The 17,221-nt window shown below is 45.2% G+C and overlaps 1 protein-coding gene across 1 annotated transcript in view; it reads right to left on the bottom strand.

The window, feature by feature from the left end:
• LOC147023034 (heparan-sulfate 6-O-sulfotransferase 1-like) overlaps positions 1–7,273 on the bottom strand; it is a 62,171-nt gene extending 54,898 nt beyond the window's left edge. The window contains exon 1 of the mRNA XM_085888036.1: positions 6,486–7,273. Within this exon, the coding sequence (XP_085744162.1) occupies positions 6,486–6,991 (506 nt within the window). The 5' untranslated portion in view covers positions 6,992–7,273. The remainder of the gene's footprint in view (positions 1–6,485) is intronic.
• Positions 7,274–17,221: the final 9,948 nt, after the last annotated feature.

Here is a 17,221-nt window from a genome sequence, read left to right as displayed (position 1 = left end):
CCCACCCAGTGCAGTTAGGGTTCAGGCTTGTATCATATGCTGACAAAACATTGTGGCCAGCCTGTACAATGTGGCTTTATGTACAGAGTGCAAATAGTAGAATTTAATGCAGATTGTGATATATATATATATATATATATATATATATATATATATATATATATATATATATATATATATATATATATATATATATATATATATATATATATATAGCCTGGTGTTGGCGCAGTGGTTAGGGCAGCGGCTTGGGATCCAAAAGGTCCTGAGTTAAAGTCCCGTTGGGCCACTGAATTAATACACCAGGGGGTTGACTCAGCCTGTCATCCTTCCGAGGTCGGCAAAATGAGTACCAGTATACTGGGCCGGTGTATACCCCGGTTAAAATAGGTGTACCATATCCCTGTGTCGTAAGAGGCGACCAGGGTTGCGTCAGGATGGGCATCCGGCGTAAAACATGTGCCAAATCACTATGCGGATCATACGGATGATCCGCTGTGGCGACCCTTAACGGGAGCAGCCGAAAGAAGAAGATGTGTATATATATATATATATATATATATATATATATATATATATATATATATATATTATATGTATTATTTTGTATACATTGTCGCGGCTTGTATGAGGAGCTAACACACGACGCACAGCAAGGGGGGCATGAGACAAGAGGGGTGGGAGAGGGAAGGACAAAACAGTGGGGAACAGAGACAGTAGGAGATCTGTGGAAGGGGGAGGGATGGGGTGGGGAACACGGGGTATACAAGATGGACATTACAGGGACTTTCAGGAAGGAAAGCAGGGAATTTGAAGGGGGTGGGTTTGGGGTGGATTAACGGGGGTAGAAAAGATCGAGGTTTTGGATGGGGAAAGATAAGAGGTGGTGGTGAATGGCTGTTTTGAAGGCCTGGAGGGAAGAGTGGGATTGAAGAGTGTGTGAGAGTTTCTTCCTAAGGTGGGGAAAAAAGGGGAATGAAAGAGTGAAGGTGAGCAGTGATTCATGATTTTGGTAGTTTTACCAAAAGGAGGTTGTTGGTGGACCTTGAGTGCCCTGTGGAAGTAGGGTAGGGACAAATCGCAGACACAGTAAGGGGGGGGGGCAGACCGGAGAGGACATGGTAGAAGACAAAAAGACCACCGCCCTGCCTGCGGTGAGAGTGAGGCCCAAAGTGAGCCCCAAAGACTAAGCCTCATCACGGAAGATACCAAATACAGTATGAATTATATAATTACATTGCAAACTAGAATGGCACTCAGTGGAGTACATACCTCCACCAGGCTGAACAGTTTACATTTTGTATTCCAATGATAGGCCGGATCTTCATCCATAACTTAACTAAAATCGAATTGCCTTGTTCTTGTCACCTGCCCAACTCATCCACCAAGCTTTGTCCGAACCCACGCATAACTTTTTAAAATATGCTGCGATTTATCATTTTGGCCCCATCTTTCAATAGTGAAGAATCACTTTAAAATATTAAAAATTTGTGTTTGAGCATCTTCACCAAAATATAATCAATTCGTCCTCGTCACACACCCAATCATTCCACGAAGTTTCATCTGAATCCGCCCATAACCTTTTCAGATATCCTGCTCACAGGCAAACAAAAAGGACAGACAGACAGACATACAGGGGTGAAAACATACCCTCCGTCCACCATTGGTGGCGGAGGTAATTAGCTTGCTATCGTGTGAAATGAGCTAGCTATCGTGTGGCTGCAGGTTGCATCATTTTTTGGGGGGTGCAGCTGTGCCGCTGAAATAGTGCCCTCTATTACCAGTACACTAGTACTCATTTCACCAACCTCAAAAGGATTACAGGCTGAGTCAACCCCCACCTGGTGTTAATTCAACAGCTGACAGGGGCTCAAACTCAAGACGCTAAGATCTTGCACCAGCCTGCTTAACCAATAAGCCAACACCAGGCTTGTGGGGGTAATTATTGGTGCAATACAAGTTGAACATACAGTGTAGTTTGTGCTTAAAGGAGAAAGTACGATGTGAATTTATGAGTAGTCCACGTTATCGATTGTACAGTGTGAATCGAGTGTGGTATGGCTTGTGGAATGTACAGTGTGAATTGTGAGTACACATATAATAATGTGCGTCAGCGTGCGGCTCCTCCAAAACCATGAAACCTAGCGGCCCAAAACTTTACATGCATACGAAGGGAACTCAAAGCGAGTGCATGAATGAAAACTGTGGATTTGGGTAAATTTAAACACGTTTTGAAGATAATTAAGACGGTGCCAATCATGAAAAAAACCCCAAAAAAGGCTTACCCTTGGTCAGCTAACTTTCCCCTCGCAGTGTCTTAAGCCTGCTCAAAAATGCCTTGCCTTGGAACCACAACGTACTCTCATAAACAAATTAAAGTATATAATCATAATAGTGTTCGGATTTGAGGATCGGAACTCGTAGACTAAATAAATATGGAAATTTGGAGTGCAATCTGAAAAATCTAGGAAATTAGCAATTATTATAACTAAGTGTATTTATTTCAGCAAGGCTGTGATGATTCCTCCACCTCCTCCTCCTTATATACACAATAAAATACAAGTACATAATTAATTAGTTGGGAGGCCAGGGAAATTCCTATTTTTTTTTTTTACTTCTTTTAGAAGTTATTATGTACATGTACACTTTAAAGTTATATGAATTGTACATGTCGACATCACCTCTGAGTTTATGTACATTAAAAAAAAACTAAAACAACACATTGAAAACTGAAGAAGGTACGTTTACATTCCAATGAAAATAGACACGATTATGTCCTGTATGCTGCTGAGATATCCAGGGGTGTGATCAGTTACCAAAGTAGCTAGCTGACGTTTGCAAAGCCAACCGTTCCTCATCAACGGTTTCAAATGGAGTGTTTGCTTGGGTGCTCAAGTCACTTGGTGAGTGCTCGAAACTTGGTAACTGAACACACCACAGATTCATTACATGACGATGATGATAAAACATCTACACCATGACTTATTTTGGCCATATCAATGAATTTGTCCCTCAGGGGACAGATTTCGACATGACACACGTGGCAAGTTAGAAGAAATGAATTATTTATTTCTTCCCAAACATGTAATGGTTAAAAACTTTTATTCACCGTCAGTGACACAAAATACACCAAAATACTAAGATATCCGTTTATTGATGAGTAATGATAAGGAAGATCCAAGTAAGACAACTACAAACTCAGGGATTGTGGTGACATGATATTAAATACGTAATGATCCATGCATTATAATGCCCTTTCGCTTTTATGAGTAGTTGGGGGGTGGGGGGGGAGAGGATGACAGAGAGTTGCGGTTTGGAGGGAGTCTTGGCAATTGGCACCATGTGGAAACACATGCAACACTGTCCATCCTGAAGCTCAACAAGGATTTTAAAAAAGTCAAATCAGTGCTGAAGAAGGAGGGTGGAAAGAGGAAAGAGAGAAGAAAGGAAAGAGAATAAAGGCAGAAACAGGAAAGAAGAACAATGAAAAAAAAAATTTTTTTTTTTTAAACAAACAAGGAATAACAAATATCCAGCAAAGCAGAAACTCCTCAACATCAAGAAGCAAGCACATCAGCAATGACTGAATTCTGCCCTCCTGTACCTGCGATCTCCCAGTCATTGTGTTGCACTTCAGTCGGCTGGCAATCATACAAGGGTAATTCCAGCGTAACGGACGTAACATTGAGACAAAGTTTGCATCACTGATGTTGAAATTTTGAAAAGCTTGGCCATATTACATATCGTAATTAGTCTCTATGGCTTTCTGATATTGGTACAAACCCCACTGTGTAGTCTACTACTAAAGCAAAAATCAACATTTAAGAGGCGTAACGGACACAACTAGAACTGGCCATAGCACAATTCTTAAATCCTGCGACATAACCAATTTGTAGTATACCTTTCATTCACGGTAAGCAAACTAAGCATTAGTAGCATACTTTCTATATTCCAACGATACGATCTGTCTGTTTGTTAAAATATTTTGAAAAGTTCACTGTAACGGACGCAACCCATGCGATCACATATTGGATAGTCAATGCTAGGGCGCATTTTATAATATCTATACAATGTCTTACATACATCAGCGAACATATGGTTGTCTAACAGCTTGTATAAGCCTCATTGCTTGCATATGCCTCGTTGATGTTGATTTTTAGGCACAGAGAGAAATGGACCAAATATGTTGATGAGTAGTTACAGCCTGATCCTATATCAGTAATATTCATCAGCGAATACTACTTCGGATTAAAACATTAATCAAATAGCCATATTTTCGACAAAATGAGAACAGACAGAATGACTTACCGTTGGAAGACGTTGAGGCAGTTATTTCAAGATGGCCACCAAATCACGTGACATCATCCACGCAGTAAATATCGCATAAATTATGAAAATTCAGACCTAACTAAACACCGTCCAACAGAAATCCTTTTGAAAAATACATTTTCAAATTTTATGCTTCATGTCCATTATTGCGTGGAATTACCCACAATCTGGTTCAAGAGGACAGTTGAAGCCGATGAAACCTTTGTACTGTGTGGAGCGGGGCCATCGCCGGAAAAGAAAAAAAAACACACAGGAAACGGTGTTGTGTGTTGAGGAGGTGATTGTCTCGTTTAACCCTCGACGAGTCAAAGATCCCAGTGGGGTTAATATAATATCACGGCTAGGTCAGGCTTGGTTTTTATCTCATATATCTATTCCCGTCAGCAAAAGCAAAAAGTGGTACTTGCAAGTAAATTATAAAACAGAGTGTGGTTTTATGAGTACAGTCCACATTGTAGATTGTAGTGTGAATTATGAGTGCAGTACGAGCTATCAAAACTTCTTTCAGATGCAGTACGTGGCTACGAGTAGCATCATTTGCTGGGGGTGCAGCTGTGCCACCCACCCCCGTAGGTGAGAGCAGGAGTGTGTAGATTGTTTCAGGGTGCCAGCGATTGCTCACATACTTTTGGTGAAGAACACTGCAGGATCTCGAACGTCCACCGACTAATACCAGCAGACAGGATATCCCGGCTTAGCGTCCATCCGAGGGACAGCACACACAATTATGGATCACCATGCCTGCGAAACACCTGGATGAGAGTTTATAGCTGGGTTTGGATTCAAACCCAGGCTCGACAGGCGAGGCGAATGTGCATTACCTCCAGGCTAACCTGCCAGCCCACACACAAGAATGTAATACAGCACTACATGCAGATTCTCCCTCACATTCACACAATGAATGAGCCGAGGAAAAGACCATTCAGCACATCTCACCTGTGCTGAACTCCGTTCAAAGCACTGGACACTTCAGGAATGCTCTGTGACACATGGTTGTGATAGTGAGAGGAGAGAATACGTGAGGGGGGCGGGGGCTATGGAGAGGGAGAGAGGGGGAGAGGGAGAGTGAGAGAGATTGGGGGAGGGAGAGAGTGGGAGAGGGAGAGGGAGAGGGTGGGAGAGAGAGAGGGAGAGGGAGAGAGTGGGAGAGGGAGAGAGGGGTAGAGTGGAGAGAGGGAGAGAGGGGGAGGGAGAGAATGGGAGAGGAAGAGAGTGGGAGAGGAAGAGAGTGGGAGAGGGAGAGAGTGGGAGAGGGAGAGAGTGGGAGAGGGAGAGAGTGGGAGAGTGGGAGAGTGGGAGAGTGGGAGAGGGGTAGAGTGGGAGAGGGGTAGAGTGGGAGAGGGGTAGAGTGGGAGAGGGGTAGAGTGGGAGAGGGGTAGAGTGGGAGAGGGGTAGAGTGGGAGAGGGGTAGAGTGGGAGAGGGGTAGAGTGGGAGAGGGGTAGAGTGGGAGAGGGAGAGAGTGGGAGAGGGAGAGAGTGGGAGAGGGAGAGAGTGGGAGAGGGAGAGAGTGGGAGAGGGAGAGAGTGGGAGAGAGTGGGAGAGGGAGAGAGTGGGAGAGGGGTAGAGTGGGAGGGTGGAGAGAGGGGGAGGGTGGAGGCAGAACAGAGCAGGTGGGAATGAATGGTGAAAGGGGAGGAAAAGGAGTGAAGTATTTATTTATATTGATGAGCAAATAACTCTTTCAAGTGACGGTTTATTTATATAATATATCAAGACTCGTGAGAGTTCATATAATAATAATTCGACTCCTTGAAGAAACAAACAGTTTACTTATAAAATTATATCCACAATGTTCGAAGAAACAGTCGATTAATTTATTATCCTCAAATAAAACGTTTGATTACATATTATATTGGAGGAATCCTCGAAGAGACCGTTTACTTATATCGATTTATATTATTAAAAGATCCTGAAAGACCGTTGATGTGTTTTTTTTTAGGACATGAAGAACCTGAGAAGAGACCGTTAATTTTTTTAAATTATATTCAGACTCCTCAGTCACGATTATGATCATCATTTTCCCCCAAATAATACACGACACCCACTGGTCTCCCGAACCCGATTCGTGAATTGCCATCACCTCAGACCGACTGTACTGAACGTCCCTGAGGTGAGAGACCCTGTGCATGTGACGTCACTGGCCCGGTTCACTCACCGCGGTGCCTGCGGCTGCCTCTCCTGGCGGTCCAAGGCCGCCGGCACGCATTCCGTGAGCTCGGTCCAGTCGGCGTGCAAACCGCAGCTCCAGCCGGTGGAGAAGCGCGAGAAGAGCCAGGTTTCCCGCCGGCCCGGCCGCCGACAAACGCACTTCTTTTGTCCCGAGAGGCATCGGCACGGCTCCTCGAGAGCCAGGTCACGCACCAGGTGTCGTCCGAAGGTCGTGCCGCCGGTTTTCTGGATGTGCAGGAACACGAGCACGTCGCCGCCGCGCACGTCGAACCGAGAAGCGCGAGCAGCGGCTCCGGCTCCTCGGGACTCTCCCTTCGCGGTTTCCGATCGGGTCGGGATCACGACCTCGTGCCGGGGGGACACGAAAGCATCTCCACGGCGGCACAACGGCCGCCCGGGTGGACACCCGTACTGGGATACGTTCAGGGTGACCAAGAGGACCAAGGTGGTGGCGGCGGCGACGACCACGGCTTTCCTTGCGCGTTCGACCATGTTCCCTTTTCGTCTTTCACTCGAATCTTCGCGATGACACTCGTCAATGCTGCTCCTCTGTGCTTAAGGTGAACCGTTGTGGTTTTTATAAATGTAGTTGTTGCAGTAGTAGCGGTAGTAATACGAATTCCCTTGGCGACCCGCACCTTCCCGCACAGCCATGGCTTTACGGTGTTGCGCCGACACGATCGTAAGACCTTCCGTCCACGGGTTGGATATAAACGAGCCCGGTCTGGGCGAACGGAGCGAACGAGGGACGGGGCGGGGCCACGTCATTACGTCATTACGTCCTCTCGACGTGCCGCGTCACTTTATTTACGTCACCAACGCCGCGTTATATATTTTTTTATTCTTATTGTCGTTTACAACTTTTATGAGACGTATTTAAAATGCCCATTTAACCTCCTATGCTTTGCTGTTTTATCCCTCTTGAAGGACAAATTAAATGTACTGTCCTATAAAGGTCATATTTTTGACTTCGGCGTGAATTACATCGGGTGGTCGCGAGAGTACCCTTATTTTCACTTTTCCGTCTGTTGAGTGGTCGATCTCGTCGAAAAAATTTATTTTTTCAAAAAAAACATTTTGAAATTTGTTCTACCCTTATTATCAGTATTTTCGTCGATATGTTTGTCTGTCTGTCTGTTGGGTAGTCGATGCAGTCGAAAAAAAAAAATTTTCAAAAAATTTTTTTTTGAAATTTGTTCTATTCTATTCTATTCTACACTTATTATCACTTTTTCCGTCGATATGTTTGTCTGTCCCTCTGTTCGGTCCAGTGCTCCGTTAATACAATGGCGATTTCGATGAAACTTGGTTGGTAGGTTCATACCATGACCTAGTTGTGTGCAAATGAGAACCGTTGCTATGGACACCACCGTTGCCTAGCAACGGGACTTTGAAATTTTTGAAAAATCATAAAAAATATTTTTTTTTTCGAAAATCAAAAATCGGCTTCCGTGCTTTTATGCGCACTATAATCAACCTCTTTGTCAAAAAAATTTCAGCCCGATCCATCAAAAACTGTATGACGTATGCAATTATGCAGCGACCACCCATGTCGCCTACCGGCTTGTTGTATTACATACCAGCAGGGTTACGCGGGTTGTGGGGGGTACTGAGAAGCAGGAGAGCCAAAACACCAGTGGTTAAAGGGGTCTTAAGGGTCTTAATGGTCTTCAAAAGACTTAAAGGGTCTTCTAGAGTCTTATGGCTCTTAACCGTCTTTGGAGTCCAAAGGGTCTTTGGGGGTATTCGGGGTTTTAAAGTGTTTTAATTATGTTTGGGGGAATTCAATGGTTTAAGGGTCTTCTTGTGGGTCTTTGGAGTCTTCAAGGGTCTTATCTCCAAAGCGTGTAGAAAGTCTTCTCTCAAGTAAGTAATCTCATCTGATAAGCATGTAAAAAAAAAACAGGTCTTATGGGTCTTCGAGGTCTTTTAAGGCTCAGTTTGTGGATGAAAATACCCTTTGGACAACCCCTGGATCGGACTTGAGCTGTGTGCCAAATTTGATTGTTGTCGGTCCAGCGGTCCTTGCAAAAACGCACAGAGAGACAGACAAACAGACAAGCCGGTAGGCGTCATGGGTGGTCACTATATAATTGCATACTAGTCATACAGTTTTTTACGGATCGGGATGAAAATTTTTGACAAAGAGTTGATTATAATACGCATAAAAGCACGGAAGCCGATTTTTGATTTTCGAAAAAATATATATATATATATAAATATTTTTCGGATTTTTTTTTCAAAAATTTCAAAGTCCCATTGCTATGCAACGGTGGCATCTATAGCAACGGTGCTCAAAAGCGTACAACTAGATCCTGGTATGAACCGACCAGTCAAGTTTCATCAAAATTGGTTGACTCCTCTGGCCTCCAGAGCTGTCCATTACATACAAACATACAGACAGACGAAAAACCTGAGAATAACAGTAGTCTTGTGACCACCCGACAGACAGACAGACAGACAGACATACATACATCCGACGAATCATATTTATCAGATAACGTATGCATTTGTGGGTGGTGGTTTGTACAGGCAGCGTGATCCCCTAATGATGTGTTTTGTTCCCAGTGGAATCTGAACAAACAAAAACCTCTGGATGGGGAGTTGCATCATGGATCACGCACCGATGAGCACATAGTAAGCAGGTTCTCCTAAATACAATCCTGTATAACCTTCCAATGCTTGTAAGACCCTTTGTTTTTGTTTTTTAACGAATAGCCACTGTAGTTACCCCGTGCATGCGGCTCCATGAACGACGAGCCTCCAATGGGACATCACGTGACACGTATATAACAAGAAAAAGAGCAATCAGAGATTGCAAACCCTCACCAGGACTTCTTTTGAGTGGTGTATTTTTTTGGTTTTAGAGTAAATCCAATATGGCTGGAAAACCATATGACATATGACATCACATGTGTGAACTTCTTGTTCCTCATGGACAGGCGGTCATATGTATGTAGTTTCACCTCGATCTGCTCAGCCACTTCACAGAAGATTTTTGAAGGTTTAAAAAAAAAAAAACAACATTATGGCTGCCGAATCACATGACCGATGACGTCATCAAATTTTTTTTTTCTGTGGACCATTTTATCCCAAGTTGACCCTCAAAAATTTTCATACTGATCAGATGTGGCATTCTACATTATGCAATTATGATGTCTTAACGAAGGCACCTATGACGTCATAAAAATCACTCATTCTCCATGAGGAGTACTTGCCGTGTGCCAAGTTTGTAGTTTTTTTCCTTGGTGCGGTTTCAGAGATAGAGGTCTGAAGTTTTTCCGTCTTTCAAATATGGCTGCCACACCACGTGACATATGACGTCATATTTATCGTTAAAACATTCTTCATGACGAGTCGCACCAAAGGTGTAAATTTCGTCTCAGTCCGACAAGCGGTTGCAGAGAAAAACATGAATGTTCTGTGCAGACAAACAAAGAGAGACAGACAGACAAACAAACAATCAGACCCAAATGCAATACCCTCTCCTTCAGCGAGGGTAAAAATGAGAGGGTGAGGGTGGGGACGTGAGAGGATGAGGGGTGTGGGCAGGGATGGGAGAAGCGTAGAGGGAGTGGGTGGCAACGGGAGAGGAGTAGGGGAGTGGGTGGCAACAGGAGTGGGGTCGGGGGAGTGGGTGGCAATGGGAGTGGGTGGGGATGGGAGAGGCATAGAGGGAGTGGGTGGCAATGGGAGTGGGGTCGGGGAGTGGGTGGCAATGGGAATGGGTGGGGATGGGAGAGGCATAGAGGGAGTGGGTGGCAATGGGAGTGGGGTAGGGGAGTGGGTGGGGATGAGAGTGGGTGGGGATGGGAGTGGGGTAGGGGAAGTGGGTGGCAATGGGAATGGGTGGGGGTGGGAGAGGTGTAGAGGGAGTGGGTGGCAATGGGAGTGGGTGGGGATGGGAGTGGGTGGGGATGGGAGTGGGGTAGGGGGAGTGGGTGGCAATGGGAATGGGTGGGGATGGGAGAGGCATAGAGGGAGTGGGTGGCAATGGGAGTGGGGTAGGGGGAGTGGGTGGGGATGAGAGTGGGTGGGGATGGGAGTGGGGTAGGGGAAGTGGGTGGCAATGGGAATGGGTGGGGGTGGGAGAGGTGTAGAGGGAGTGGGTGGCAATGGGAGTGGGTGGGGATGGGAGTGGGTGGGGATGGGAGTGGGGTAGGGGGAGTGGGTGGCAATGGGAATGGGTGGCAATGGGAATGGGTGGGGATGGGAGAGGCGTAGAGGGAGTGGGTGGCAATGGGAGTGGGGTAGGGGGAGTGGGTGGGGATGGGAGTGGGTGGGGATGGGAGTGGGGTAGGGGAGTGGGTGGGGATGGGAGTGGGGTAGGGGGAGTTTTGGCGGGAAACAAAAGATTGGTAGTTGGAGTGCGCAAGGACAGGAGAGGGAAGGTTCTTGAATCACAACAAATTAAGGTGACAGCCAAATTCAATGAGGATGCATCATTGGTATTATTTGCATCTGTGGGATTTTCAATATCACTGTTCACTCAAATAGAGATACACTTGGGAAATTTGAAGGAATAAATGAGGAAAGTGCAAATGTGGTTCTTGTCATCTCCATTGTCGTGTCGAGTACTTTTCGTTGGTGCCAATTTGTTAGTACTTTTACATCATGAACTTTGTTCCATTTACTTTTCCAACCAATGACAGTAGTATCGGCATGCTTTTACCTCCACCACCGAAGGTGAAGGAGGTTATGTTTCACCCCTCTCTGTCCGTTTGTTTGTTTGTTTGTGTGCCGGGTATCTCAAAAAGTTGTGGATGGATCCGGATGAAATTTTGTGGACAGGTTGGGTGTGTGACGAGAACAAACTGATTAGATTTTGGTGACGATCCGGATCTCGATCCGACGACTAGAATTTTTAAAGTGATTCTTCACCATCGAGAGATAAGGCTAAACTGATATAGAGCACAATATCTCAAAAAAGTTGTGGACGGATTCGGACGAAACGTGGTGAACAGGTTGGGTGTTTGACAAGGAAGAAATGTTTCAATTTTGGTGATGATCCGAATCCGGATCTGGATCTGATAATTTGTTGTGATTCTTCACCATTGAGTGGTGGTGGTGGTCGTTGTATGGCAGCTTAGCTGCCGGGGTAGCTATCATTTCTTGAAGCGCGACTGTGTCGCTGATGCAGTGCCCCTCTACCAGTACACACACTGGAACTGGTACTCATTTCGCCAACATCGGAAGATGACAGGCTGAGTCAACCCCCCTGGTGTATTAATTCAGCGGCCGACGGGGCTCGAACTCAGGACCCGAGGATCCCAAGCCGCCACCCTAACCACTGAGCCAACACCAGGCTTACCATTGAGTGATCGGGCTCTCTCGCTCTATCGAGTGCAGCCTGTGGCTGCTAGTTGCATCATTGGTTGAGACGTGGCTATGCCGCTAATGCAGTGTCCCCCTTACCAGTACACTGGTGCTCATTTTGCTGACCTTGGAAGGATGACAGGCTGAGTCAACCTCCTAGTGTATTTTAATTTAGCAGCCAACGGGTCTTGAACTCAGGATCCTCGGACCCCAAGCCACCACCCTAACCACTAAGCCAACACCAGGCAGTGATCGGGCGAAACTGATATATTGTTGTGGTGCCGGGTTCGGGGGTGAAGAACGACCGCTTGATGGAGCAGTTAGGCCGTCTCCACCCAAACACCCGGAATTGAAGGTCGTCACTCCGGATAACTCCAAAGTCGATGGGCCACTTAATGGACCGTGGACGCCAATATTTCGACCGCGCGGTTAGGGTCTTTTTGTCTGATTCCAATTTACCTCATTAGCCACGTGGTCTAACTACCGGGGAAGCCACACCCTCGGCCGGCTCAGAGTCTGGTCGGGTACCTGGCCGTCTCGTGCGGTTTTACCGACTCGCACTTGTGGAGCTCGGAGTCCGTGGACGGGAATGGGGATCCCCAGCTTGAGTGCTCCAACACAACCCACCACGGTGGGACTCGAACCCACGAACCAGAATCCAAGGAGCGCAGCAAGGATCCTACGAATGACCTGGCTAGCCACAGACAATGACCGACGACCAGGAGAGCCCAGCAGACCAGAAGCAAGGAATGACCTCCAAGGAACCAAAGAACAACCAACTCTCGATGACCCATCTGAATGACTCCCGATCCTTCTTATCCCTCCCCCGTGCGGGGTGGAGGGATCCGCTCTCGGGTAACTTGCCTCCCGATTGGACGGGGTGTTTTCGGGTGTCGTGGTGGCCAGCCGCGATTGGAGGAGGGGCATGTTGGCGTCTTGGTGCTCCTCCCCCCGAGAGAGGCTCTTTTGTCTTCCCCAGCGTCGACAGGGGAGACATTCTTCTTTGATGGGGCGGAGTCAGAGCTGAGGCGATCTCACCCCCGATTGGACGAGAGGAACATTCCATCTTGCTGGGGCGGAGTCGGTCCTGAAGCGATGGAAACTCCGTCCACGTTCGTGGCCTTGAACACATGCGTAATGGAGCTGAAGGAGTGGAGGGGAAGTTGGGCGGGTGAAACGCTTGTGGGAGGAGGAGTGGTGTGAGGGTTTTGTTGCGTTGGTGGATTTAAAGATGTAAAAAAACCTGACTATAAATGAAACCCGCAGCGCACACATGAAATTAACCCATTAGACATAGGGGAGAGATTCTAAGTATCCACATATACTTAACGAAATAACTAAACTTTGGGTCAACTGTATGTGTGAATACGAATGGTTTCCAGATTCGTAACAATATAACACGCTATATCAAAAAGTTAAGGACGGATTCGGATGAAACTTGGTGGACAGGTTGGGTGTGTGGCAAGGATGAATTGATTCGATTTTTGTGAAGATCCGAATCCAGATCTGGATACAAGAATTATTTTATTTTTTAATGATTCTTCACCATTGAGAGTTTGGGCCTAAAATGAGATAGTACTGTATAGCATGGTAATGTATTGGGCCCGATATGTTCTCGTGGAGCAGGCATTACGTGGCAGAGGTATGCGCTCCACCGAGTGCCCTTCTAGTTTTATCTGCATTCCAACCAATCATTTTACCCCACACTACTCTCGGGCTCTTGGACCTCCCCCTTGGGAGACTGGCGTTGAGGAAGGCTTGAATGAAGTGTGACAATGCTTTCCGGCCTGGCAGCTCGCTATTTATATCATAGGGGCGTATTTGAAATTACTCACAGACTTGAGTTTCACTGGAGTTAAACTAAAGTTCACTGGAGTTTACAGGAGTAAAACCACATTTACAGCCCTATCTTCAGTGAGCATTTCTTCTCTTGATTCACAGTTTCACACCCTGAGTCTGTTTGTGGCCCTTTTCCTCGAGCAGCACTTCTTCTCTCTACACTGACAGCCTCATACCACGTGCCACGTCGCGGCTCTATCTTCAGTGGGTTTTCACTCCTTTCAACCACAGGACGACTATCATCGAACCCCTTTTGGTGAGCAGCTTATTCCCACTGACACTGGCCATTTATGACACGCGAATCACCGAGTGGATTCAAATTTTTTAGTGGACATGACGCCGAATTGGCCCACTGGTGATACGCCATTTCTTGCATCTTATTGAACATGTGACTGTATTCACCCGCACTCAAGCGTAACGGTTTATGGGACACCGCTCAGACTCGATGAAGTCATCAACCTTTAGAGGTGAGTAAAAGTCGATAACTCTATTTTGTATACAATTGTCAAAAATCAGTTGCTGGGCCAGTAGGGTGTTCCATTACCAATCAGCTGGGAAGAGCGCTCGCCAAGTGGCTTAAGCACTCAAGCAAGCACTCCAATGGCAAGCGATAGCAAGCCGATTGGTAATGGAACACACCGCAGATGTTGTAGCATAAGAGCAATAAAGAAGGAAAGGCCTCAGGCTTAACTATTGTAAAATACTGTACATACATAGAAGTTATGCTTTTGTTTTAATAAACACAACAGATACTTTCAGGTAGTTAGAGAGTCCTGAAGCATCAATGAAGAACGAATGTTGTGATGCTGCACAATAAAGGCATGTGTACATCACCAAGGCCTACACCAAAAACAAGGCAGTCTCGATTCAAATAGGTGAGCTTACAGTGGGATTCCAGAGCATAGACAACCAAATGACAGCATAACAACACCTTTTTATACACAGAAGTCAAGCCTCATCAAAAAAAAGGTTGGCTGCAGGGGTGAGAGCCTGCAACACACCAATAATTGAGAATATAGGAGAATAGGTGACCAAGAGGTATCGACAGACAGGTAGGGCAACCGGAACCGGAAGCGAAATTGGATGAGTCGATGAGGGGACAGCCAATAGACTGATGGGATGGTCTGATGAGGACAGGCAAATGGGGTAGGACAAAGCCAACAAAATGAACAAATGCCTGAGACAGAGCGAGTCCATCTGAGTTGGACTTAGACTTGGAAAATGTCATCATAGTTGTTAGCAACTGTTGTTAATTGAGGTCACTTGGGAATCGCAACACTTGCTCTGAATAATAAACACGAATACTCGTGGCCTGGGCTTCATAAAGTTTGTCCGACAAAAGATGGCATGATGAATCACTTGCATGTATTGCTGTATTCATGAAAATCTCTGGAGGTTTTAATCCCACTGGATGTCTAAAAATCTATTGTTAAAATATATAAGGTGGTAAAGAAAACGGCCTTCGAGGCCAAACAGTTACTTTCAGCTGTTATAACAAGTAACTCCCCTGGTGATGGGCAAAACAATCTCGACAATTAGCGACTTCTTTTATTCCTTGCTCCATTAATGGCAGAGCATCCAGCAATGGATGTGAGGATTAAAATGCCGTCACGTCAAACCCAGACACTATTGCTAGATGCCCAGTGAAGTTGAAATTGCCAAGACCGGAACACATGTTGCTCTCTCTTACTTCTGAGAAACGCTGAACGAAAGAAAAGGAAATGGTTTCATGATATGAAGGAAATTGTTGCAAATCCAGAATAGTGAGTAGTTGTTTGTCTATTGATCGCATGGGTTGATTACCCTTGGGTAATTGGGCTGGCACTGGCAGGATTGCCTAAAGGTGGACACACTCGCCTCCAAGCTATCGAGCCTGGGTTTGAATCCCGATCCAGCAATAAAATATCATCCAGGCAGGGTGATTCATCAATGTGTGTGCCGTCCCTCGGATGGACGTTAAACTGGGCGTACCCTGCGCATACCGTCTACTGGTATTAGTTGGTGGACACTATAGATCCCATGGTGTCTTTTGTGAAGAGTAGGTGAGCTATCACCGGCACCATTAACAAATTACAAATTCCTGCCCTACTTTGTAGAACGTCAGACCTGATCAGCCGGTTCGTGAAAGACTTAGGCCAAGGGCACTAGAACGTGGTAATAATTGTGGCCATTAAAAAATAATATCCTGGGGTAACCTACAGGGATGACGTCACGAGTTCATTCCCCCACCAAACCAACCGAATTGCCTCCATAGTCTGTGCTCGTCTCTATCGTTCAATTTTGGGACCATGATGAAGGAACTACTTAATTTCAATTGAATGTTATATTTTGAACACTGTAGAATACCAATCGGATTGTTGCCACTTCCAAAAACCTGCAATTTTGCAGGAATTTTATTCTGAAGTTGGCAGAATTGTTTAGTGCCTCGACCAATCAGATTTGTCGCTAGCGTTCTCCAAGTGGTGGAATGTGGGAACATCGATATATAGAAAAATGGTAATATGCCCAGCAACGCAACACCTGAGGTCACTTTGTCAAAAAAAAATCTCTGTTTAATGCATATTTGTCTCAAAAAATTGTTCGAAAGTCATCGGTTTCTCTGACAAACTAGGCCAACTTTCTGAAAAAGTTTAACGAAGGGGCATTTTTGAGTAGAAGTTCGTATCCAGTCTTTCTAACCTAATGCAAGTGTGCAGATTATGAAGATATAGGACACCAAGCTGAAATATTAGTTTTTTGACCCTCAACATTGAAAAACAAAATAGTCACAAAAAACACATCACTAACCAACAAAATGTGTTCAAGTGTAACTCTGAAAATATTCGTGCTAGCTTTAAAATTTAATGATGTAAATGTTCAGAAAGTGCATATCTACTGGTCAAATACACAATATATATATATATATATATATATATATATATATATATATATATACATATACACACACACACACACACACACACACACACACACACACACACACACACACACACACACACACACACACACACACACACACACCGGGCGTAGTGGCGTGCGCCTGTAATCCGGCGACTCGGAGGCTTGGGTTGGAGGATCGCTTGAGGATGGGGGCTCTGCACTGGGCAGGGTGTAGAGCAGCCCAGAATCATGGCGAAACCCAAATCCTGATCCCTGTGTCATAAGAGGCGACCAGGGTTGCGTCAGGAAGGGCATCCGGTGTAAAACCTGTGCCAAATCAGTATGCGGATCATAACGGATGATCCGCTGTGGCGACCCCTAACGGGAGCAGCTGAAAGATGAACAACATATATATATATATATATATATATATATATATATATATATATATATATATATATATATATATATATATATATATTGGGGATTTATTTTCTTTGCAAAAGAGCTAAAAATGTCATTTGCAGGCCAATTATATTAAAATTTGAAAAATTCAATCAACATAGGAATGAGTTTTTGTTTTTGTTTTACTTTTCCATGTAAATATAATGAATGTTAATAAATCGGTTCAGTAAAGTCGTGCTCTCAAATAATTCACAATTATATATAAATAAAATGTATAAAAAT

The sequence above is a fragment of the Eptatretus burgeri genome, chromosome 7, assembly GCF_056783735.1.
Source record: "Eptatretus burgeri isolate ZD-2024b chromosome 7, Ebu_testis_v1, whole genome shotgun sequence".
NCBI classification, from domain to species: domain Eukaryota; kingdom Metazoa; phylum Chordata; class Myxini; order Myxiniformes; family Myxinidae; genus Eptatretus; species Eptatretus burgeri.
This window is presented reverse-complemented; position numbering and strand designations above follow the sequence as displayed.